The 25736-nt window shown below is 40.0% G+C and overlaps 1 protein-coding gene and 1 long non-coding RNA gene across 4 annotated transcripts in view; one reads left to right on the forward strand and one right to left on the reverse strand.

Moving 5' to 3' along the window:
• Positions 1-25736, forward strand: part of LOC309656371 — a 214753-nt gene that overhangs the window by 132468 nt on the left and 56549 nt on the right. The window lies entirely within an intron of this gene.
• On the reverse strand, positions 433-24730 carry HYKK (hydroxylysine kinase). Of its 3 annotated transcripts, none has more exons than XM_082452678.1 (5): positions 24155-24730; positions 20002-20352; positions 18953-19092; positions 10059-10242; positions 433-2460 (listed from the first exon to the last, which is right to left on the reverse strand). In XM_082452678.1, the coding sequence occupies exons 2-5, from the start codon at positions 20345-20347 to the stop codon at positions 2000-2002; spliced, it is 1131 nt and encodes a 376-aa protein (XP_082308804.1). In that variant the 5' UTR covers positions 20348-20352; positions 24155-24730; the 3' UTR covers positions 433-1999. The 3 variants fall into 3 exon arrangements, with proteins under 3 accessions (XP_082308804.1, XP_082308805.1, XP_082308806.1); XM_082452680.1 differs by lacking the exon at positions 433-2460 and adding an exon at positions 2544-6995; XM_082452679.1 differs by lacking the exon at positions 24155-24730 and having other exon boundaries at positions 19925-20063.

Below are 25736 nucleotides of genomic sequence, written 5' to 3' on the forward strand. Positions count from 1 at the left end.
CAGATCTACATGCCAGGAGCATGGTGCGCCCCCAACTCCACAGAGACAGAAGCTTCTGTGCTCAGGACCCTTCTGGATCTCACCTTATGTATTTCTTCCTCTGTCTGTTCATTTATTATCATACCCTTAAAATAAACTAATAAACATAAGTAAGCATTTCCCCGAGTTCTTTGGGCTGTACTTGTGAATTATAGAACCTGAGGAGGGGGTCATGGGAACCCCCAACTTACAGCCAGTTGGTCAGAAGTACAACCTAGGACTTGAGGCTGGCATCTGAAGTGGAGGCAGTTTTGTGGGACTGAGCCCTTAACCTGGGGGTCTGCTCTAGCTCCAAACAGTTAGTGTCAGGATTGTTTAATGCGAAGGAAAACTCCACATGTTTAGCGTCAGAAGTGTTGTGAGAGTAGAGAGAGTTTTCTTTTAAATACTTAGTGCTCAATAAATATTTGTTTTTATTATATATTGTTAAACAGTAAGGCAGGAAGGACAGGGATTTGATCATCGTTTACTGATCTAAAATTCTGATTCCTAAGAATCAGATCACTGATTGGATATGAGAGAGGCAAAAAGAAAACTTCTCCAATATTTTGGGTTTGGGTAACCTGGTTCATTCATTTAGTAAGTATTTATTAAGTCTTTTCTATGTGCCAAGCCCTGTGCTAAGAACTTTGCATTAATTTCTAAAGAAATCCTCACAACTAACTCTATGAGGTACTACAGGCACTATAAGATAGGTACTACTTCACCTTTACAGATAAGGAAATTGAGGTGCAGAGAAGTTAAAGGTGAATATAAGAATGATACAAGAAAATTCAGAGAGAGACCTAGTTTGGGGAGTATAGATAGCTCTATAGGTAGGTCATTAGATGGAGAGATACAGAATCAATGTGTTCTCATTTATATTGAAAGAGATAACTACTGAGAAGGTGTTTGAATGGCCAGGGTTCTAGACTTGAGTCATCTGTAGAGAATGGAGGGTTAAAATGACAAGAAGTAAACAGCTATTTACTATATCATACTAAGGGGGGACATGAAGAGAAATCAGTGAAGGAAATACAGTGGTATGATTAAAGTCAAGTACATGTGAGCTATGTTCTTCAATATTACATATTCATACGAAAAGAAACATAAATTGTAGAGAATTTAAAAATATCCGCTTAGGGTCTTTCTTAGTATCGATGTGAAAACTATTTCAGTACTTCAGGAGTTAGTGGCCTTGCCTGGGTGTGTTATTTGCTTCCTTGCAGTTCCAGTGAGTTCTGGCATCTATCTGTGGAGTTACAGTTTCAACTGCTCTCTCAAACAAGTTAAAGCTTTCTCTTATGAATACCATCTGTGTTTCCTCCTAAGGCATTATGTGTGCCTTATTTTCTCCAGCCTTTCTTCTAGGATACATTAATTTTGTAAATATTTTTAAAGACCATGGGAAAGACACTATACCGGGTGTAAGAAGAGATGAAAGACAAAAAAAGTTTTACATAGTTTTTGCCCTCAAATAGCTCTTAGGCTAGATGACTACACAACCATCATCCATGATACCAAGTGATGTGCCATACAGAAGACAGGGTACAATGGGATTCTGGACAACAAAGAGATGGGAGAAGGCTTCATAGAGTTGGTGGTATGTTAACTAGGTCTGCGTGTTACATACACTTATTTAAAATATGTGAATATGTCTATATATATATATTCCTTTCAAAGTTTAAAAAAATCATTGATCTCAGGGCTGCAACAGACCTTGAGAGATTATCTGATTCAGAATATCACTCTACACGTTTGATACACAAGGCAAGTGAGACCCATAGAAAGACATGCTTGTTCATGTAGTACTTTCTTAGGTTTAAAAAATGGTCATGAAATTGCTAGAAGACCTTAGTGGTTTCATGTGCATTGCAATGTTTCATCAATTCATCTTTAACTATGCAGGGAAACCCTTTATGGAATTAGATTTGGTCCTATTGGTTTTTAATTACCCAAGTTAGTGTGAATTTTTATCTGGTCACATGGAGATCCCAGATTCATAGGACTTGGCAGTTTCAAACCAGATTTCTTCTACAGCTTTCTGGCCCATGTCAAACATTTGCTGCAAGTGCTTCCACCCAGTTTTTGCAGTAATCATGAGATACTCTTCGTTCTCTGGGTATAGCTGGCAAGAGTGTGCAGCTAAGACAAGTGACTGACAAAAACGACTGCATACAAGTAGAAACAAAGCACTCCTCTCCACAGGTGTCAGTGGGACTACACTTTCAAACCCTGCAAGGACATGACCTCCTACTTGTATAGGAGTCTTGCTTTCAATCATCATGTACATGATGGTGATTGCCACTTCAAACACATAGTAGCCATAGCTCATGTCATCAAAGTCTAAAATCCCAGACACTTGATATACAGCATCTCCAAAGGCTGACTTGCTGGACTCTATTAAAATGTTATGGTCGTTAAGATCTCCATGATTGATACCTGAAAGGAGAAAAATCAAGCCAAGTAAAAACAGTTGTTCAATACCCTAGTTCATTCTCTTTCCTTTTCTCTTCCTCAGGTATGGACATTCAGATAATTTGATAAGCAGTCAGAGATAAAGAGCTAATCCCTCTTTTTCTTGAAATAAAATAATTTCCTCTGAAAAGGATAAAAGCAGTTAATTTTGGTGGTTGTTTTTTGCTTTTGCTTCTCATCAATACAAGGCCAGAAGATGGAGACTGTAGTCATTGTGAACACCTGATTTTGGCTATGAGCCAAGTAAAGGGAAAATAACTGTATACACACACACACACACACACACACCTACGTGTGTGTGTGTATTCATATTATTATAAGAAGCAAAGAGTCCTGGAATGAACCAGATGTGCCTTTATTTTAACCTAGGATTTCTAAAAGAAATTTCTGATGACAAGGTAATTCCGAATGTCCCCAGTCTTTTGATTACTGGAAAAGGTGATGTTATTTTAAGTCAGTACCACTCGAAGTGGGGGGCCTGTGGCTAGTGCTGGCCCACAAACTGTTATTAGTCTGCATGAAATAAAAACAGAAATTGAGACTGTTTAGATAATTTCATAGTGATTTTTCATCAAAGAGTATGACAGGGGCCTTATCTCATTAACAGTATAGGCCAGTTTGGGTGTTGTCAAATGTGCATGGTAAGTCATATGTGGTGTGAGCCGTGAACTAATCTTGAACAGTAGGGCCATGTATCAGGCTGCAGTGGGTTGGGAGAAAAACCCAAACTTTTACCATGGATAGTTTGAGAAGCACTGATTTAAACTACTGAGTGAGGGGACTCCCCTGGTGGTGCAGTGGTTAAGAATCCGCCTGCCAATGCAGGGGACACGGGTTCGAGCCCTGGTCCAGGAAGATCCCACATGCCACGGAGCAACTAACTCCGTGCGCCACAACTACTGAGCCTGTGCCACAACTACTGAAGCCTGCACGCCTAGAGCTCGTGCTCCACAACAAGAGAAGCCACCGCAATGAGAAGCCCACACACTGCAACGAAGAGTAGCCCCTGCTCGCCGCAACTAGAGAAAGCCTGCATGCAGCAACAAATACCCAATGCAGCCAAAAATAAATAAATAAATAAATGTGTTAAATAAATAAATAAATAAATAAATAAACCTCTGAGTGAGGATTAGGAGGAGATGGGGATGTCCATGCCTACTGAAGCAGTGAGTCAGGTACTTTATAATAAGTACATGATAGAAAGTCCACAATATTAGCTTCTAAATATAATGCTGATTTCTTCTATATGAGTTAGTATTGTGTAATTCATGTTAAATGATATGGCACAGTTGGTGGCCTGTAAAAGCAATGAATATTACTGTAAACTACATGCTTCTGATATTGGGGTTCATCATACAATTGATGCCATGTCATAGTTTCACTGGCAATATTTTTTCTTCCTAGAGGTTCATAAAGTAATTGGATATCTTGTACAGTCAAATGGCGTTTTAGAATCAATGAAATGTTACTTCACTAATGCAATCTGTACATGCAAGAACCTCTCTCATTTTGTTGCTTCTCTTCACATGTCCAATGGCCTATTAAGAAATGATACAGCGACTTAATGCTTGGAATAAAATGACAAAATTTGTTGAATTTGAGAATTAACAAAAGAAAAGAAAGAGTTCTGATCCAGATGGCAGAGTGAATTCATTCTTTGATAACCCCAATATACATAGCAATGATAAAAGTAAAAAGAGAAAACAATAAATATACAGCCAGCCTCAAAACAAAGATAGATTTATACACTAAAAACAGAATAGAAATGCCAAGCACAAGCAGGGCAGTGAGCAGGAATAAAGCCACAGGTTTGTCTGTTGTGTTCCAGATCAGCAGTGTGCTTTCCCCCTTTGGGAGAAGGAACTTAAAATGCTACCTGCTGGTTGGGAAACAGACTCACCACATGAAGCTGGAGGCAGTGATGAGGGCTTCCCAACTCTTAAAAGGATGACAAAATCTGCTACAACCCACTGTTTAGACTACTGCAGGTCCAAAGAGGCAGAAGGACAAAATATAGCCTTGAAACCAAATGCCAAACCAGGCTGCTGTGTGACTATATTCTGTGCTTGATCATTGTAGTTACTGAAGTCTTTGGTTCAGTGTCTATAGTCAGTTTCTTGTTCTTGCTCATGGTACCTTATTTCCCTGTGTGCTGATATAGAGTATGTTCTCTGGCCACAAGGCAGTTACTCTAGAAAAATAATCAAGAAGAACTTCTAAAACTGAAAAACACAATGAAAAAATTAAAAACACAATGGTTGGGTTTAAGAGTTTAGACATAGCTAAAGAGAGAATCGATAAACTAGAAAATTGTCGAAAATGCAGCACGGGCAGAGAAAAAGATTAACACACACACACACACACACACACACACACACACACACACACGAGAAGGTAATATACATAGAGGATTCAGTGAGAAGGTCTAACATGAGCTTAATTGGAGTCTCAAAAGGAGAAGAAAGAGAGAAAGGTGCAGAGGCAAGAATTTTCCATAAATGATGAAAGATCATGTCCACACACAGATTTGAGAAACCTGAGTAGATCAAGAAAGAAAATTATTTTAAGAAAACATCTGAAAAGCATCCCAAAGGAGAAAAAGACAAAAGCAACAGACTGACAGCTGGCCTCTCAGCAGCAATGGAAGCTAGAAGACAGTGGAATTCTAAAATTCTAAACCCATGAAATCTAAAATTCTATAGGCTGTGAAAATCTCCTTCAGGAACGAAGACAAAATAAAAAACATTTTCAGACAAAATCAGAGAGAGTTCACCATTAGAGAACTGCATTAAAGGAAATTCAGAAGGTTGTATTTCAGGCAGGAATAAAATAACTCCAGACAGAAGGTTTGGGGTGCTGGAAGATTAAAAGGGAACATATAAGTAAATCTAAATAAACTAGACTCTAAAACAAAAATAATAATGTCTTTTGTGGTAAAAATATAGAATTAAAGTTTACTAAAACAGCAGCATATGTGTCAGGAAAGAGATAAATGGAATGAAAGTATTTTAAGGTCCTTGCATTGTCTTGAATAATATCAGACTTTGATAAGTTAAAGTCGCATGTTAGAATTCCTAAGGTAATCATTCAAAGAATAGAGAGTATATAATTTTCAAACTGCTGGAGAGAGAGAAAAAAAAAAAAGACAAAAATAATTAGCACAAAAACAATTCACTCAAAAGAAGGGGGAAAAGGAAAAGAAAAAATGGAAAAGAGAAAAAATCAAGAGAACAAAATATGATGGGATAGCTATATAATGTCAGATGGAGTAGACATTAAGGCAGAAAACAATGGCAGAGATAAAGAAGGCTACTTTATATTGATAAAAGATACAATTTCCTAGTAAGACAACAATTCAAATTTTATATGCATGTTGCCTTGAAATATATAAAGCAAAATTTGACAGAAATACAAATAAAAATAGACAATCCACAATCAGACTGGGAGATTTTAAATATACTTTTCTTAATAATTATTAGAACAAGCAGACAAAAAGATAACTCAATAGTATAGAAAACTTAAACAACATGATTAACAAATTTGACCTACTGGACATATACATAACTCTGTACCCAGCATCTACTGAATAAATTCTTTTTAGCACACAGGGAACATTTTTTAAAAATTACCAAATGCTTCATTATAAAGTAAATCTTAACAAATTTCAGAGTAATGAACTCATATAGAGCTGCTCTGTCCCACATAATAGCCACTCGCCACAAGTTACCATTTAAATTCATTAAGATTAAATAAAATAAAAAAATCCAATTCCTTAGTTGCACTAGTCATTCAAGTGCTCAGTAGCCACACAAAAGCTAGTGTGTTAGACATCACAAATACAGAACATTTCCATCATTGAAGAAAATTCTACTCGACAGCACTGATACAAAATATGTTCTCTGACCATAATGCAATTACAGTAGAAGTCAACAGTAAAAGGATAATCAAAAATTTCATCATATATATCTTTTATTGATCTATATCAATGGAGAGGTAGACCAATGTTCACGGATTATCTTACTCAATCTTATAATATAAATATATATACCCATTTTCTCCAAATGTGTATATAGATTCAATTCTAGCCAAAATCTAGCCAAAATCTCAACAAAATTTGTCTTTAAACATGACATGCTGATTCCAAAATTGATATGGAAATGTAAAGGACCAAAAATACTCAAGACCCTCTTATAGAAGAACAAGAAGGTGGGAGGACATGTTCTACCAGATATGAAGACTTTAAAAGTTAAAGAAATTAAGATACTACGGTAATCTTTAGGGATGCTCAAAAATATTCCAGTTATCTTCCTTCTAGGAACATGCTGGGTTGCAATTCCCTGCTTCCCCAAAAGCTGTATGCAGCCGTGCAGCTTTTTTTGGTCACTTACATATGAACAGAAATGATATCACTTCAGGGCAGAAGCTTTAAGATCCAGTGTACAATTTACTACATTTTCTTTCCCCATAGCAACATTCCAGTTGGTGAAAGTTCCATCAGTCTAAATCCCAAAGTGAGAAAACACAGAGCCCTAGTCAATCCATGATAGACCTGCAGCTTGAGTTGGAACTAAACCTTTGTTATTATAGTCCACAAGAATTTGGGGGTTATTTGTTACTGCAGCATGACCTAGCCTAGCTGATACACAGTGTGGTATGGGTGCAGAGACTGACAAATAGACCAATAGAGTAAAATAGAGTCCAAAGACATATTTGATTTACAACAGAGGTAGTACTGGAAAACAAAAGGAAAAACATGGCTTTTCAATAAATGTTGGTGAGAAAATTTATCAGCCATAAGAAAAGTTCACACCATATATAAAAATAAATTCCAGATGGATTATAGGCCTATTATGAAAGGCAAAAAACTAAAACTTTAGGAAGATAATATAGGGTAATATCTCATGACCACAGGTAGGGAAAAAGTTTTTCAGAAAACACTAACCTTGAGGTAAGAGATTGATATATTTGAAACCAATAAATTAAGGATTATTCATCAAAACATATCATGAAGAGAGTGAAAAGACAAGCCACAGAATGGAACAAAATATCTGTAACACATATAACCAACCAGGGGCTTGTATCCAGAAAATATTTTGAACTTCTAAAATCAATGAGAAAAAAATCCCAATAGAAAAACAAGCAAAAGACTTGAAAAGGCACTTCACAAAAGAATATATCCAAATGGCCAATAATTGGGAAATGTATATTAAAACCACAATAAGCAACCATTACACACACATCAGATTGGCAAAAATTAAAGTCTGATAGTACCAAGGGTGTAGAGGAATATAAATTTTATTCTCTGCTAGTAGTGGTACAAAGTCATACAACCACCTTGGCATTAATAATGCCACCTTGTTTGGCATTATCTCTGAAGCTGAAAATGGACATGAACTATGACTTAGCAATCCTACCCCTGAGCTCATGAAGTCATATACCCAAAGAACTCATGAACATGTATACCAAGAGACACAAGAATATTCACAGAGCACTGTTCTTAACAGACCAAAACTGGAAAGAACTCAAATATCTTTGAAGAGTAGAATAGCTAAAGTGTGGTATATTTATGAATCGCATACTCTACAGTAATAAAAGTTAAAATAAGCTATAGCCACATGCAACAACGTGGATAATCTTACAGAAGTAATATTAAGAAAAAAAAAAAAAGGGAAGACACAAGTGAATATATACTGCAGGGAGGCAGATGGGACAGGGAGACCAGTTAGGAGGCTACAGCAATAATCCATTTGAGAAATGATGGTATTTTGGACCAAGTGGTGGTAGTAAATGTGGGGAACAGGGTTAGAAGTAGGGTATTCTTTGAAGTTAGAACTGATAGAATTTGACTGGATGTGAAGTGTGGGAGAAAGAACAAAGTCAAGCTGATGACTTGTAAGTCTTTGGTCAGATAAACTAAGCGAATGGTGGGTACTATTTTAACGGGATGAAGATGACTGGGAGGGGGAAACAGGTTTGAGGGGGAAAAAAATCAACTCCTTTTTTTTTTTTTTTTTTTAACCATATTGTGTTTACACAAAGTAAGTGCTATTGGACTGAACTGTGCCCGCTCACACCCCCACACCGAGTTTCCTGCAAATCATATGTTGAAGCCCTAACCCTCAGTGCAATGGTATTGGGAGATGAGGCCTTTGGGAAATAATTAGGTTTAGGGGAGGTCCTGAGGGTGGGGCCTTCATGATGGGATTAGTATCTTCATGAGAAGAGATACTGGAGAGCTTGCTGGCTCTCTCTCCACCATGTGAGGAGGACACAGAGAGAAGAGAGTCCTTACTAGAACCTGGCCGTGCTGGCACCCTGATCTCAGACATCTAGTCTCCAGAGCTATGAGAAACACATTTCTGTTGTTTAAGCCACCCAGTCGTTTGTGTTTTTTTAATGGCAGCCTAAGCTGACTATTACAGAAAGCAGAGGACAAAAAGGATGTGCAAAGCCTATCCTTGGCTTTGCTAGAAATGCCTCCTCAGTTCCTTGCCTTTTGACCAGTACTTCATTCTGGGTCAGAAGGTTTGTTACACACTAAAGAAATTGTTCGGCTTCCTTGGTGGCGCAGTGGTTGAGAATCTGCCTGCCAATGCAGGGGACACGGGTTCGAGCCCTGGTCTGGGAAGATCCCACATGCCGCGGAGCAACTAGGCCCGTGAGCCACAACTACTGAGCCTGCGCGTCTGGAGCCTGTGCTCTGCAACAAGAGAGGCCGCGACAATGAGAGGCCCGCGCACCACGATGAAGAGTGGCCCCCACTTGCCGCAACTTGAGAAAGCCCTCGCACAGAAACGAAGACCCAACACAGCCATAAATAAATAAATAAATAAATAAATAAACCCAAAAAGTTAAAAAAAAAAAAAATTGTTGTGCATGTGCATAAGGAGTTATGCCCTAGCATGCTCATTGCAGCATCATTTATACAGAAAAAAAAAAAGGAACCAACTAAAATTCCATTAACAAGAGGATAGACCCAAAAATATTACATTAAAATAAATTATGGAACACACACACACACACACACACACACACACACACTATGGAATATTATTCATCAGTTTAAAGCTAACCAACTAAATGAACTAGAACTACACATATTAAATGGATCAATCTGAAAAACAATGTTGAATAAAAAAGCAGGTTGTAGAATGATAATATACAGTGTGATGCCATTTATCTAAAGTTTGAAAGCATGCAAAATACTACTGTAGGTAATTTATGAATACATATAATTTATGAATTCATAAATATAATTTATGAATTACTACATATGTAGTAATATTAAACATGTATGCAAATTTAGTAGGGAGAGGAGAGGTAGAATCATGTAAAGTTTAGAGGGGGCTTCAAATGTAGCAATTTTAAGGGATTAGCGGGGGCTTCAAATGTAGCAATTTTAAGGGAAGTGAAAGTATTATTCTTTAAAAGCAACAGGAGCAAATCTGACAAAGTTTTAAGATTTGATAAAGCTAAGTTGTACCTCCATACTTTGCTGATGCTTTGAAATTTGACAATTTAAAAATCAAGAAAAATACTGATTTGAATGGGGGAATACTCACATTCTCGAAAATGACTTAATTTGGTCATTACTTCATCCTTGAACAGCTGAACAACCTGTTCAACCATCTCTCGATTCCGATTCTGGCCCAAGGCATACAGGTATTTCTCCAAAAGAGGAACATTTTTCAGATTCCAGATGAAGTTCTCCCGATGAAGACTACTTAACTTTGGGTGATGGAATTTCTAAATCAAAAGCAAAGAACCTCTTAGACTCTTAACAGCACAACCACTATGGAGAGGTCCGTACCCTCCAAAGGGTGGGCTGGGTGTGCCTTAGGGAAAGAGCTGGCATTCTCTCATGGTCACTGACTTGCTCCATTTACCTTAATCCACAAAGTGGTAATAACATCATATTTCTAGAGGATCTCATAGTTTTGAGAACACATTCCCATCTTCCCCGATCCTCACAACTGGGCAAAGACAGGTGTCACTATCTGCGGCCTACCAAAGGAATGGAGGCAGCTCTAAAGAACTCTGCACTGGGCCCCCTGCTCCCTCTCTGACTTCATCTTCAACAACTTTTTTTCACTCTCCTCTAACCACACTGACACTGGCCTCCCTGCTGTTCAAGGCATGCCAGGCACGTTCCCACCCTTTTACGTTTGCTGTTTCCTCCTCCTGGGGACCCCAGGAATCCGTATGGCTAATGCCCTCGTTTCTACCAGGTCTTTACTCAAACATCAACTTCTGGGGGAGGACTCCTTGACCACTCCATCTAAAATTTCAACCCTCTCTCCAATATTTTATATCCCTCCTCTCTGCTTATTTTTTCTTTGTAAGCACTTGGCACAAAATGCTGTCTAACAGTCACCATGATTCCCTTACTTACCTTGCTATCCTTGCTAGAACATAAGCTCCATGAGGGTCAGGAGCTTGTTTTGGGCCTGTTTTGTTCACTACTGTATCCCCACATCTAGAACAGTGCCTGGCACATAGAAGGCACTGCTCAAGCAATATCTGTTGAATAAATGAATGTTTTTAGCATAGAAAATTCTAGAATTGGAAAGGCCTTTAGATGTTGACCACTCTATCTAAAGTTCTAAATGACTTTGACCATCATTGCACAAATGAAGAAAAGTTCAGAGAAGGATGATGAGTTGCCACAATGGGGCTGAGGGAGGACCCGGGTCTGCAGACTCCAGTCCAGACCTCTTTCACACAGTGAGTGCCTGAAGGGGTCTTGGTGTCCACCCAGTGGAGTAGCTTTCAAATTTTTTTGACCATGACTTGCAGTAAGAAATATGTTTTACATTGCAACCTGGTATACAGGTAACACGCACCCAGGGGAAAAATGTTTCTGTAACAATACTTACAACCTTACATGTGCTGTATTCTGAGATTTTTCACTTTATTCTATTTCTTTAAAAATGTTCCTCTAAATTGATTTTAACACCCACTCTCATGACCTGGAGTTTGAAAACCTCCCCCTGATGCTCCTGTTACCATTATCATGTCCTTGCTAAGTGGTCATGTAGCCTCTGTTTGAATACTTCCTGCAGGAGGTACTTTTTACCCTTATTGAGATGGCTCTGTGTTCTCTCTTTTGCAGAGCTAAAATCTGCCTCTCCCATAGTGTCTATGCAATGGGTTCCAACTGTGACCTCTGGGGCCACGGGAACAGGATTAGTTCTCTCCCACATGACTGTCCTCCTGATATCTGAAGACAGCACTTCTGCCCCTCAGTCTCTTCTGCAGAGTAAACCTTTCTAGTTCCTTCAGTTGTTCCTCACATGACATGGTTTTGAATCTCCTGACCATCTGCTGTGTTAAATGTCACTGTGGATCACAAAAATACTCTACATAGAAAGCACTGAAAATAGTTAGGAGTTGTGACTTCTGGGGAGTAGGACTGGAAAGGAACTAACAATGAAAATGATGGTAGAGAGAAAAAAGGTTCATTTTACACCTTTCAGTACTGCTTCAGTACTGATATTTTTACCATGTGCATATATTACTTTTATTTTTAAAGAAGGAAAAATATAACACTCTTGTTGGGTTTGCAGTGGAGCAACTGTCCATTCAGGGAAGGCTCCGAGTCAGTTTCTAAAATGGTAGCACTGTTACCCCGTGCATCCCACTCTGGTATGGAGTAGTGGGAAGAATACTTGGGATCTGGACTTGGAATCAGACAGATCTGGGTTTCAACTGGCTTTATCACTTAATATCTCAGATCTTAGTTTCCTTAACAGTAAGATCAGGTATCAATACAAACCTCACAGGGAATGTAAATTGGTGTAGCCACTATGGAAAACAGCATGGAGGTTCCTCAAAAAACTAGAGTTGCCATATGATCTAGCAATCCCACTCCGGGTCATATACCCAGACAAAACTATAATTTGAAAAGATACATACACCCCTTTGTTCATAGCAGCACTATTTACAATAGCCAACCTAAATGCAACCTAAAGCCAACCTAGGAAGTAACTTAAATGTCCATCAACAGATGAATGGATAAAGAAGATGTGATACATGTATACAATGGAATATTACTCAGCCATAAAAAGAATGAAATAATGCCATTTGCAGCAACATGAATGGACCTAGATATTATCATATTAAGTGAAGTAAGTCAGAAAGAGAAAGACAAATACCATACGATATTACTTACATGTGAATCTAAAATATGACACAAGTGAACTTATCTATGAAACATTAACAGACTCACAGATAGAGAGGACAGACTTGTGGTTGCCAAGGCGAAGGGGGGGTGGGGGAGGGAAGGACTGGGAGTTTGGGATTAGCAGATGCAAACTATTATATACAGGACAGATAAACAGCAAGGTCCCACTGTATAGCACAGGGAACTATATTCAATATCCTGTAATAAACCATAATGGAAAAGAATATGAAAAAGAATATATATATATACACAAGTATAACTGAATCACTTTATTATACAGCAGAAATTAATACAACATTGTAAATCAACTATAATTCAAAAAAATAAAATTTAAAAAATACCAACCTCATAGTCATCTGTTGATAAACTAAGACATGAAATAAAGATTTCATACATAATAGGTTCTAAATAAATGTTTATTGAATGTGAACCTTGCAGCTTATGTGCCTGGCTTCTCTGGCCTTTCCATCCTTTAGCTCCTTAGCACACCAACCTGAGTTTCTGACGTTAATCATTACCCTTTATTAGCCTATCTAAGCCTACCTCTTTTCAGCTTCCTCACTCTACCTCTCACACCAATTCCCATTTCTCAAGCACCTTGTTTTCTCTGCTATGAAGCTCTGACCACACTCATACTCATAAGCCCACCCTATATTTTCTTCTTTCTTATACTTAAATGAATCTCCTAAGATTGACCTCCAGCCCATTTGTGAACCAAGCAGCAACCAAATTCCAGTACAGATCAGTTGGTCCCTTCACTTGTGAACACTCAATTCTGGCAATAACCAGAACTGCGTTGGACTCTGGGCTCCTTGTACTCTGGGTCCCCCAGGCCTGCCCAGCCACTGGAAGCTTCAATGGCCCAGCCACATCCCCAGCAGAGCAGTCACAGCCTCTGCCACACCCCTGGGATTAAAATTCTGCACCTGTGTGGTATCTTGTGCAGACTCCGTGGTTCCTAGTGCTTATACAGAAATTAGAAACTTACCACCTGCAAAGGCATGGGGGGAGGTTAGGTGAGGGGATGAACAATGGGAATAAAGCATGATAAAATGCATTATAATACCTAGTGAGGAATGCTTCTCTTGGTTTCCTCTATAACTCCCCTGTCCCCTGCGAGACAACTTAAGATAAGTTGCACAGCAGAGCGGCAGATGGTTAACTACACAGCAGAACTCACTGTCAGCAATAATGTGGTGCTATCTCCCCCTGAGAACTGTATTTTCCATTTCAGAATTTAGCAGCAAAAGTTGAAACCTCAATGGCAACGGGCATATTAATAAAGGCCACAGGTAGTGTAGAAGGAAAAATCAGTAATAAAGAAGTCCTCTGTAACAGACACTCATCTCAACAGCTCATTTTGTAGATTGGATTCTGAGGATGGTAGAGAGACTTTCCTGAGCCTTCCAATCCGTTCAAAGGTCTTTCTAAATAAAAGTAATATATGAAGAAAATTTCCTAAATGTACACTTAATTAGGAGAGCCTACCCCAATCCAAATTATATTAATGTTCAGAAATTGATGTTTTTAATGGATGTCCACAAATGGATTTGCCCCAAATTAACTGAAAACTATTACGACAGAAATGCTTAAACATTTACTAACCAAACCCTCAGTAAATATCTATTGAATAAACAAATAGAGTGCAAGGTGAAATGGTAATTATTGTCAACATAGAGAAAAGTCTTTCAATTGACAAACATTTACTGAGCACTAACTATGGGATAGTGTGGTCTCAGACTCACAGAATGTATAGGTTAGTGACTCATTTTGGGGTGATGGGATTACTATTAACTTTAATTTTTTTTTGTATGTTTATCTGACTTTCTTTAATGAGTCACTGAAAGGGCTTTTAATCAGAAAAGAGAGTTATTTCTATTTGGGGATAAAAAGGTAAATAAATACTAAATATTTTGAGTGTAATATAGATTTCAGTTTCTGGCCAAGAGGGAGTAACAGGGTTTACCCTCCTGGTTGAAATAGTTACAACACTGGACAAAATATATAAAACAATAGTTTTAAAGTTACTAGACATCAGGCAATGAAGGACAGGGATCCCTGAGAGATGGAGAACAAACGAGGTGAGTTTGTTTCAGATTTTGGCCTTGATAGAGGTGGAAGTGAAGGGAGGGAAGACCCAGGCAGAGCCCAGGGAACTCTCTGAGTTGAGGAGGCAGAGCATCTAGGAAGACCAAAGCTGCTAGAGTTTGCAGGATAAATGACCAGAAAACAGGTTGCTACAGAAAGAGAGAGAGAGCACTCTAGAGACCTGCAGAATGTTCCCTTTGAGAATCTGGCAGATCAGTGTATGAGTATGAGGAAGCTACTCAATGCTGGGGAAAGAACCACCTGAAAGGATTAGAGGGAATAGTACTTGGATACACAGGGTCAGAAATAGCGCCTGTTCCCACCAATCATACTCATAGTTCATGGGACATTGGGTAGAGAACTCAGAAGGGTCTTGCATTAATAGCGGGAAATAATTGTCCCTAGACTAAACCCAGCCCTGGTCCCACCCAGCAAGTATTGAAAGCAAGACACAAAAGCACCAAACTGCTTCAACTGCATCCACTCAAGGAAGCTCAATGAACACCAAGCACAAGAAACATGACCAAAACTATACCAAGACACATCATGATCAAATTGCTCAAAAGTAGAGATAGAGAAAATCTTAAGGACACACACACACACACACACACAGAGGACATATTACGTTCAGAGGAACCATCTGACAGCAGATTTCTTGTCAGAAACAATGCAGGAGAAGAAAGTAGTGCAATGTGTTTAAAGCACGTTGGAAAAGACAGTCAACCTAGAAGTTTATGTCCAATGAAAACATCTTTCAAAAATGAAGGTGAAACAAAGACATAAGAAAGCTGAAAAAATTCATTACCAGCAGCCCCACACTGCAAGAAATATTAAAGGAAGTCCTTTAGGTAGAAGGAAATGATATGGATCTACAAAAAGTATGAAGAGCACTGGAAAAGGTAACCATATAGGCAAATATATCATTTTTTCCTAATTAAATCTCTTTAGAAGATAATTGAAAGTTTAAACAAAAATAATAACAATGTATAAGTAAAAGGTATGACAACAATAGAATAAGGACAGGAAGGAAGAAACAGAAGTATACTATGTCAGGTGTATATACCATACATGAAGTGATATAACTTGAAGATAGACTGTGATGTTAAAGATGTATTCTATAAACCCTAAAGTAACCACTAAAATAAACAGAGTTATAGCTATAAGCCAACAAAGGAGATTAAATGAAATCACAAAAAATACACAAACCAAAAGAAGGCAGAAAAAAAAGCAAATTCGAGAATAAAGAATAGATGTGACAAATAGAAAACAAATAACAAGATGATAGGCTTAAACCTAACCATATAAAAAATCATATTAAATGTAAATGGTCTAAACATCCCAACTGGAGGTCACAGATTATCAGATTGGATAAAAAAGCAAGAGTCATGTATATGCTGCCTACAAGAAATACACTTCTACTATAAAGTAGCAAAGAATTTTTCCCTCGTTCCCAGAAGACTATAAATATCAAGTCTATGAAGGTAGAGAGAATTTTAAAAATCTCCTAAAGCTTATTGTTAAAGTGTTCTCAGCCCTGTCTCATCTCTCACTTAAATCTCCTTAAGGCTCTACCTTACTCTTTTCTCTAAAGCACCAACCAGATAGGAAAAAAAATTGTGGACAGAATCAGGGAGTGGGAGCAGGCAGGCTGATCCCACCGGGTACTAATGGAGCACATGTGAAATGCGTAGAGGCTGATCTGCTTTCCTGTACGGCAGGAAGCCTCAGCTTCCACAGATCTCAACACTTTCTAGACCCCATCTCTGATATTTTCCCCCTTCCCCTCCCTCTGGTCCTTTGTTCCAGGCTGTGGAGGCAACCACTTGATTGCTACCAGAGGAGAGCCCTGCCTACTTTAGAATGGAGTTGTGTCCCAGCAGACCCAGGCTACAGTCCATGTCCTGCTCAGTCCTTTCCTCTCTCACACCCTTAACATTAAATCAGTCACCAAATTTGGTTGGCTCTGTCTCTTAAATATATCTTGAACCTTTTCTTGGTTCAAGCCCTCAATCAGCTTTTTCCTGATTACTGCATTAGCTTCCTAGATGCATTCCCTGCCTCCATTCTGGCTTTCTGCCAATCTACCTATCATATTGGCCCTCAGAGGGCTATAAATTAGATTTTTTTTTTCCTGTTTAAAAACCCTCCAAGTCTCCCTGCTGAGCAAGCAAATAAGACAAAATTCAAACTCCTTAGTGTCATATATGATAACATATTTTATAATCTGACTCCACCTTATGTTTCCAACTTTATCCCCTGTCTCTCTCAGGTTTAACCCCTATACTCCAGCCACAGTGAATTATTCAGAGGTTCTAGAACATAGTCATTGTACTGCCATGATTTTTTCATGCTCTTTCCTTTCACTGAGCACCCTTCCTCCTTTTCTCTGACTGACTGATGGATTTGAAACTTCTAAGAACTAGCTCAAAAGTTTTTTTTTTAGTTAAAAATTTTTTTTTATGAAGCCCTCCTTGAATACCTACTATGTGTTTGACATTGCTAGACATGAAGGATAAAAGACGAGTAATTAAGATGTAGACCAATTTCTTAAGAAGGTCATTTCTTCTTATGTAGCATATGTAACAGGAAGCACAAGCAACAAAATTACAACATCATACATGATAGACTGTTACCCTCATGGCTCCCTATGAACAATGCCTCCTGGTGTGCATGCCCTTATGCAGCTTCTCCCGGTTGACTTTGGGATTAGACATGTCACTTGTTTTGGCCAATGGAATATGAGCTAGCATGATTCAAGCAGAGGCTTGATAAGCATTTGTACACTGGGGCTTGTCCTCTTGGCACTCTCTCTTGGAAGCCAGCAGCTGTGTTGTAAGGATGCTCAAGGCCATCCTGGAGGATGAGACACCAGGTGAAGAGAAGAGGACACATGGAGAGGATCTGAAGCACCGCAGCTGAACTCCCAGGTGAATATAGCTGCATGAGTGACCCCAATTAACACCAAGAAGAGCAGAGAGGCCAGTCAACCCACCAAATCATATGGGTTGACAAGATGTACAAGTTCCGATGAAGCAAAGAGAAGGAAGTGATCCTCTTCGTACAGCCTGGGAAGAGAAAGAAGGGTCCAGGGAAGATTTCACAGAGGAGGTGGTGCCTGAGCTGTGTGTTGAAGGATAAGTAGGAATTTTGCAGAGCAGGGGAAAATGTATTACTGGTTGAGAAGATGGCATATGCAAAGGCGCAGATGCATGAAACAGAAAGGCACATTCAGGGAATGACGGGAAGTTCTATTCTGGTGGTAAGAGAAGTATGAAAAGGGAGACACGGACAATGAGACTGAGCAGGGGAGAGGCAGGGATGAGGCCACACAGTGCCTCGTCTGAAAGGAACGCGGAGGACCTTGGCCTTTACTTTGAAGTCAGTGAGAGGCCACCGAAAGGTTTTAACAATAGAACTGACATAGTCAGATCTGTAATTTTAAAAAGTAACTCTGAACTGGTATAAAGAATACATTGAAGGAGAAAAACACCTGAATGCAGGGAGGGATAGTCAAGGCAGGAATGGAAAGAAGAAGATGGACTGTAGAGACATTTGAGAGGTAGACTGGCTAGGATTTAGTGAGTAATTGGAAGTGTTTTACTCATACAAACTGTGGTTTGCTTTTTCAAGAAAGTGTCTATCTGTCCCCCTGGAGCACACTCCTCTAGGACAGAGGAGTCTTTACCTTCCCCGCAGTGCCTGCCATAGAAGAGGTACTTAGTGAACATTTGTTGATTAAATGAAGATGTTTCGGTAGGTCTGGAAAAATATTTGTCAAACAAGGTACCATTTCTATAGGACCACAACATCCTTAACACAAGTCATTTCAATCCATTTGTAACACAGCTATTGCTTCATATAGAGGTCTGGCTACGTCTTATCTGGATGAAAACTTCAGGATTTAATTTGTGAATGCAGACTGTTTTCAGTGAGCAGCATAAAGAATACCATGGATTTCTAAAGATGTAGGTAATCTTGCTAATACACTAGTAAAGTACAGACCTGGGCAGAAAGAAATCTTTTACTGTCATAAAATGTATGCATCTACTACACTATTTCCTTCCTAACACATGTTAAGAGGCGCCATATAAAAAGAGAGTCTGACCCTAGGTGTATTTAAAATAAAATAAATCAAAACCAACAAATAAAAAATTCTTATAAGCAAAATAAAACCTCAAATCTTACCTCCAGTGTTTTATCCAATTTGGCAGCTACCCTTCCAATTTCATATAATAGCTGGGGGCTGATGGGAATCTCAGCTATAGGTCTTCCTGGGAGATAAGTCAGCAGCCTCACCAAGTAGCTTTTGATTTCAGAGCCGCTATCTAGATGGATGGAAGTATATATCCTGTCAATTATTCTTGAAAAAAAAAAAAAGAGTAGAAGCTATTCTGCCTTTCCAATTACTATTGCAAAGAATAATACAGAACAAAAGAAAAAACACGCTAACCTAGGACAAGTCAGCAGGATTCTGTGAAGCAGGGCCAAATGGATCAAGCAAGCAGGTACAACAGACAGACATTAGAACATTGGGACCAGCCATTTACATACTAACATAACTGTGGCCCCAAGTCTGCTGGCCTTAGCTCTAAACACAAATCACCTGCTCTGGTAAGAGAAGGCCTAAAAAACATTTTTTATAAATTTAAAATCGAGGAAGGTATGATAAAGAAATGAGTGTTTCAGAATCACAAGCTTCTTTAGGGACAAACTGCTGCTTGGAGAACTCTATTAGATACACCTTAAAAAAAAAAAAAGATACATCTTAGCATTTAGAATTGAGAGGAACCAAGTTTCACAGATGAGGGTTCCTTAAGAATTTAAGTTGTGCACCCAAGGTCACATGTACAGTAATTACAGAGCTGGGATCTAAAATTCCTGATTCTGTGTTCTTTCTACAAGATCACAGCACTGAAATATACAGCTGATCTGATGAATAAAAATATTTAATTATTTTCCTAATTAAAAATAAAAGTTCCCTTAGTTTCCACATGTCCCCTTAGTTGTTCATCCATCAGATCCTTCCCAGGCAGAAGAGTTACACCAGACCCAGGCTCTAACCACTTCTGAATCACAGCCCCAGTCTCTACTTGGGTGATGCTGTGGCTTCTCCCAACTGCTGAAAAAGTAACCCTGTCTACACTTGGAATGACGTACCTGTTCTTGATATTTCTACGTGTAGCCAAAATGCAGTAATGCACATGGACAGGTGACGACCAGTGGTAGTCTCGTACCTACTGACATGAGAGAGGTTATGTTGTCTCCTTTAGTACGACACACGGAGGCTGTTGGAAATCCAGCCGCTCTCAGAAATATGATGATGTGACTCTGCACTTCAATCAGGTCTGGAGTTTTGCTTGACTCGCTGTTGGTTATTTTGAGGACATACTCATTTGGGCCATCTGTAGTGTCTTTGGTTCTTGAAATGCATACATGAAAGTTTTGGTCATCATAGCTAGGAAGTGGCTGGATCTTGGAAACTTTTAATCCAAATACCGATTCCACTAATGCAGAGGCTTGTACCTCACTGAAAGTGGGTTTGGTAAGAGCCTGTGATTGCTGACCATCTCCACTTGACATTATTTCTAAGGAAAAAAAAAACCCAAACAAATAAACTAGAAAGGGGACATATAATGAATATACTTATTTAAAATATTTTTCTTAGACAGACCAATAATGTTTCCCAGTACTGATTCTGTACTTCTCTTGATTATGAATTTTCACTCATAAAGTTAAAAAGATCAAATGAGTGTATGAGATAAAAAAGCAGTGAATAAAAATCCTTGTACCATAAATGATTTCTAAACTCACCTCGCAAGCAAAAGGTATGTTTCCAGGGACAGAATGAAGACCAGGAAAGCACCTTGGTATCACCAATTCCTCCACCCCTCCCAGTACCATGAACTTTATTTAAAGGGGGAAGTTCGGTCCTGAGAGGTTAAGTGTCTGGCCCAAAGTTATATATAAAGTTACAGTGAGAACTCAGCACTCTAGACTCCTAATCCATAATTATGTACTTTGGACTATATTACCATCAGTTTTGGTTTAAAATATAAATTCAAATACAGTGATCTTACTTTTCTGTGTTAAATTATAAAGGTCATCATCTAGCTTATTGCACATACTTTGAAGGGTGTACTGATGTGCAAAGCATCACGTGAAGTGCTGTGGGAGACAGGAAATGCACTTAGAGGGCTCTGAAAAGTCAACTCAGAGTCACAGATATCCCAAATAATAAAAAAACATAAAAGCTGTTCAAAACAAGTTATAAGGCAGTAAGTGATAAACTGATAGAATGCCAAAGAAAACACTGAATTGAGTATAAACCTGAAATGACTGAATTATCACTGGAGTGACTGAGTTTACCTTAAATTGTAAAGAATAAAATTTCTACTGTTAAGCAGAATAGGGGCTTAAAATAAAAATTAAGGTCGCTTACAAAAAGTAAAGGTGCTTCTGAGTTTATGACCTATGAAATTAATATCTACAAAAACTGTGGTAGAAATTCAGGGGAGACAGAAATTACTACAGCCTAAGGATATTCTTGAGAAGATGGATTTGAATTGAGTTAGTAAATATGAGTTGGATATATAGGATGGGGGAGACTGTTTTCTTCCCCTTGATAATGCCACCCTCTGCTGCACATACTTGGCATATTTCCTGAGCATATATATATATAGAAGGCAATGTAAGGCTTCTGAATATCCTTTAGGACCCAAATATTTAAAATCCTTGCAATCTCGCTTCCCCCTTTTCCCAAAATAGTTTTATTCCAATCCTTCCTTCATAGTAAATTGTAAATAATTAATAACATCTTGGGGATGGGTTGCATTTTAGGGTGCAATTTAGATTGCTGTTCAAAGGATGTAATGTTATATAAAAAGAATCTCATAAACAGCTCTTGTTGACAGAAATCAGAACAGCTGTTGCTTCTGGCAAGAAGGTGGCATGAGGGAACAACTTTCTGGGAGGCAAACGTTCTGTATCTTGACTAGGCTTTGGTTACATGGGTGTAAACATTTGCCAAAACTTAGCTTAAAACTTAGGTCAGAGTAAGATCTGTGAATGTCACTGTATATAAATTTTACCTTAAAAAAAAAAAAGGCTTTGTGAGAGACTGGCTAGGACAGGTGGTGGGGTGGGTCTTAGGACTTTCTCAGAGCTCCCCAAATCAGAGCATATGCCTGTTACTGTCTAATCACTTCAGATCTATGACAGCCAAAGTCCAACTTATTCCAGTGAAGGGAAAGGGATAAAATTCAGGGAGGTACACTAGGGCTCTCCTATATGACCCCCTCCCTGACTCAGCCCCAAGACTATAGCCTGATGACTCAAGTGATAAGAGTATAAACCCCAAATGCCAGTCCCCTCCCCATTCCTCCTTGCCTGATCCTCCTAACCTAAGTGATTCCTCCTGCCTCTAAACTTGCATAGCCCCTTGTGCCACTGTAGGTTTCCACCACCTGTTATAGTTATTGCATTCTTGCCAATTGCTTCTCATGTCTGCTTTCTGACCAGTGCATTTGCTTTCAGAAGCAAATTAAGTCGTTCAGATTTTGTTTACTAAAGACATGTGACAAAGTCTAAATGGGGTTTGAAACCATCTTTGCACCTGAAACTTCTGGGAACCAATATATCCCGTCACATCGTATATGGGCTTAAGACTTCACATGGGATTTTAACATTCCTTCTGGAGATTTATAAACAGGTGTAAGGCCCATATTCAGAATGTAATATGAACTAAAGCTTTAAATTCAAGATGAAATCCTGGAGTAATTTTTCAAATCCTAAAGCATTAAAGTTATCAGGATAATTCTGAATTTGATATGAATTATAAATACTTAAAGTTGGAAGGACCCTTAGAGGCAGTTAGTGAAGGCCAATCTGCCTTCCAGTCTAGAAAATGTTTCTATAACATTCTTGAATGGGGTTTGTTAAGCCTCTACATGAAGCGCCCTTGTTTTCTAAAGCAATGTAAAGCAATGTTGGCAGCTCTAGCCATCAAAAGACAGCCTGGTGTAAGAAAAAGTTGTGCTGGTTAAGTGTATTTTACCACAATTTTTTTTTAAATGAAGAAAAGAGTTGCTCTGCTGGGAGAAATAAAACATATTTTATACCTAGCCTCTGAAATTTTGGACTATTCACATCTCCTCTAAAAGGGAGTTGGACTAGGTCATCCCTAAAAATCCCTTCTAGTGCTAACATTCTCTTTCTAAAGTTCTGTCTTTTTGAGCTTAAATTTGCCTTTTTTTCTTTGTCTACAAAGACTCCAAATTATGGAACTAATGACACAGATCAAGTCAGCTGCTGTAAGTAAGTAAATACAGAGAAATATGTTAAGAGATATCTGTCTTAGCCAAATGTCTTTTGTATGGGTGGAGGGGGCAAAGAAGGGACCTCAAATCCTGTAGGTAGTTGATCTGTATTTCCTGCCAACAGTGTTTCACTTGGCTTCTGAGAAAGCACTCAGCAAGCAAATGTTTTCCAACTCCAGGGCTTATGCCAGAATCTCGAAACCTTTGTCCTACAACCAGGGGAGCTGGACCTTAAACGCTGCACTTTGTGTAAAGTATGCCAGAAAAGAAACAGGAGTCATTCTTGATTCCCCTCGCTCACTCTCAAAGTGTTACCAAGTCTAGTAAATTCTACCTTAGCATGTCTTCCAAATTGCCCTTCTTGACCTGCAATTCTTTCTATGTCCTTCCAAGGTTGGAGAGCAAGGATTATACCCAGTAAATCTCTGTATCCCCAGCCCAGACTCTAGCCCAGAGTCTTATTAAATATCAGAGGAACTAACGAAAGGAGGGTTGCCTTTACTCAATAGGCTTATGGGGCCATTTACCCTCAAAGGGGATCAGGAAACAGAAAGGCAGGGAAACTAGAATCTGTAGTCTTTCAGACAACAACAACGGGTGCTGTGAGTGTCTTCCTTCTGGGTGAGAGGGAAAGAGTGGTGGGCGAGCGGGCTGCAGAAGAGTCAGGAAAATAAGGGAGGAGGAGGACGCACAAGTTCAGAGCGTTATTACGTTAGTGAGGTCCAGTCGAGCCCTAGAAATTGTTCCCACCAGACACCTGGCCGTGAGTGCCAGGCGCCGTACCTCCCCTCTGTCAGGGTCTCCACACAGGTCTGGCAGGGTTGGACCAGATGGCTTCTCGGGTCCCTCGCCCCAATTCTGGGATCTCAACCCAGCCCTTCTGGGTTACAGGTGCGATCCAGGGAGGAAGGTGACTTGCGCATCACCTACGCAGCGAGTCTGACGTGGATCAAGGACGGGAGAAGCCCGAGGCTCATGACTCCTGGCCCGACTTGCAGCAAGCCTCCCTGCTCTCTGGGCCAGCCTCCCAGAGGGTTCTGGGGTTCGTCTCTGCTTTCCCCACCCAGCTCACCCGCAACGACCCGAGGTCCTGAGGTGACTCCCGCTCTCCAGCAGCCAGGGACTCTAGCCGCAGTCCTGCGCTCTACATCGGAGGTCTCGCCTGACTCACAGCTCCTGGGTCCGCCCCTCGTCCGGGACCGAGAGTCCTGACTTCTGATTGGCTCCTCGAGATCCCACCGCCGCCAATCAGCGCAGACTCTTGGAAGGCGAGGCCCGTCCAGGCCGACCTGGGCTATTTCAGCCCTGTCCCCGGCCTGCCTAAGAGGCTGCGAACAGAAATTCCGAGATCGGGTTTCGGATGGTCTTTCTGCAATCCTGCCCCGCCTTCTCTCGGTGGTCACCCCAGTCAGAACTCGGCTACCTCACTACAAAACTGGATTTCTTGTTTATGATTGGCTCTTCCAGATTCCGCCCCGCCCCTCCCTTTGGTGAGTAGCCATTTAGCAGGCTTTCAGCTCTTGAGTGGCACCTTGCAGTTCCTCCCAGTCCACGTAGCTGTGGAGGCTTCTTGGCCTTATCTCAGGATTCTAGTTGTCTGGGTAGAATTCGTGTCCTCGTTTTTCTTTCCTCGCCCTCCCTTCCCTCCTGCTGGGCTATTTCAGCCCCGTCCCCGGCCTGCCTAAGAGGCTGCGAACAGAAATTCGTATCCCAGAGGCTTCGCAAGCGTGGCCAAGGTGGCCTCAAACCCATCGTGTCCCCCCAAACAGCAAGAGTTCCGCTCAGAGGACCTGGGAGTTTGGCCTGGCAGCGTTCTGCACAGGACCTGGCTCTCCCGGGATACTGGAATGTTAGAACGTGAAACTGTGTAATTTATCAGTTATGTCCACACGTTCCTTGTATTGATGGGGAAACTGAAGTCTAGAGGGCACAGAGCCTCAACCAGACCTGGTCACCCAACTTCTAGTTTAAGCTCTTGCACAGTGCAGAGTTTTCTATTCTCAAGATGTAAAGGAAGCGTGAAGGCCGCCCTAACAGGTCACCCCTGGGGCTGAGGTGACCACAGTTCAGGTCTGGTGTGATAAGTAATTCATTTACACTGAGAAATAGAACTGGTAATTGGATCAGAATCCTTATTTAGGTAGTTCAATCAGTGGATTCTCCCTCTGCAGGGAAGTGCAGCACCACATGATTATCAGGAGGCTGCCTTGGGAATCATGGCATAACAGCCAGGCTGGCTGGGTGACCTTAATTGTCAAAGGCACCTGGCTCTGATAGCCAGTTTGATATACGTCTGCAACCAAGCAGAACCTGGTAGTACAGAGCACTCTCTCTACTGGAGAGTTCTAGACATAACTCATGTCTGCAACTTGGTCTGTTTTTGTCCATACACACCTCCCTCTCCCCCTGTGCCCCCGCCCAGGATACAGCACACTCTGGTTAGTGACCTTGATTGATTGACTTGGTGGTTTCCCAAACCGCTATCAACCACCAATTGAGAGATCGCCTCTTTTCTCCCTTTAGATATGGTCCTTATCTGCTTCACTTCTAATTTCCAAGTAGCAGGGCTTTTTTTACAGCCCTAGGGCGTATTCTTGATGTCTCATTCCTTTAGGGTGTCAAAGACAAACTTTGATTTGGATTATCTGTAACCA

The sequence above is a fragment of the Balaenoptera physalus genome, assembly GCF_965194825.1.
Source record: "Balaenoptera physalus genome assembly, chromosome: 2".
NCBI classification, from domain to species: Eukaryota; Metazoa; Chordata; class Mammalia; order Artiodactyla; family Balaenopteridae; genus Balaenoptera; species Balaenoptera physalus.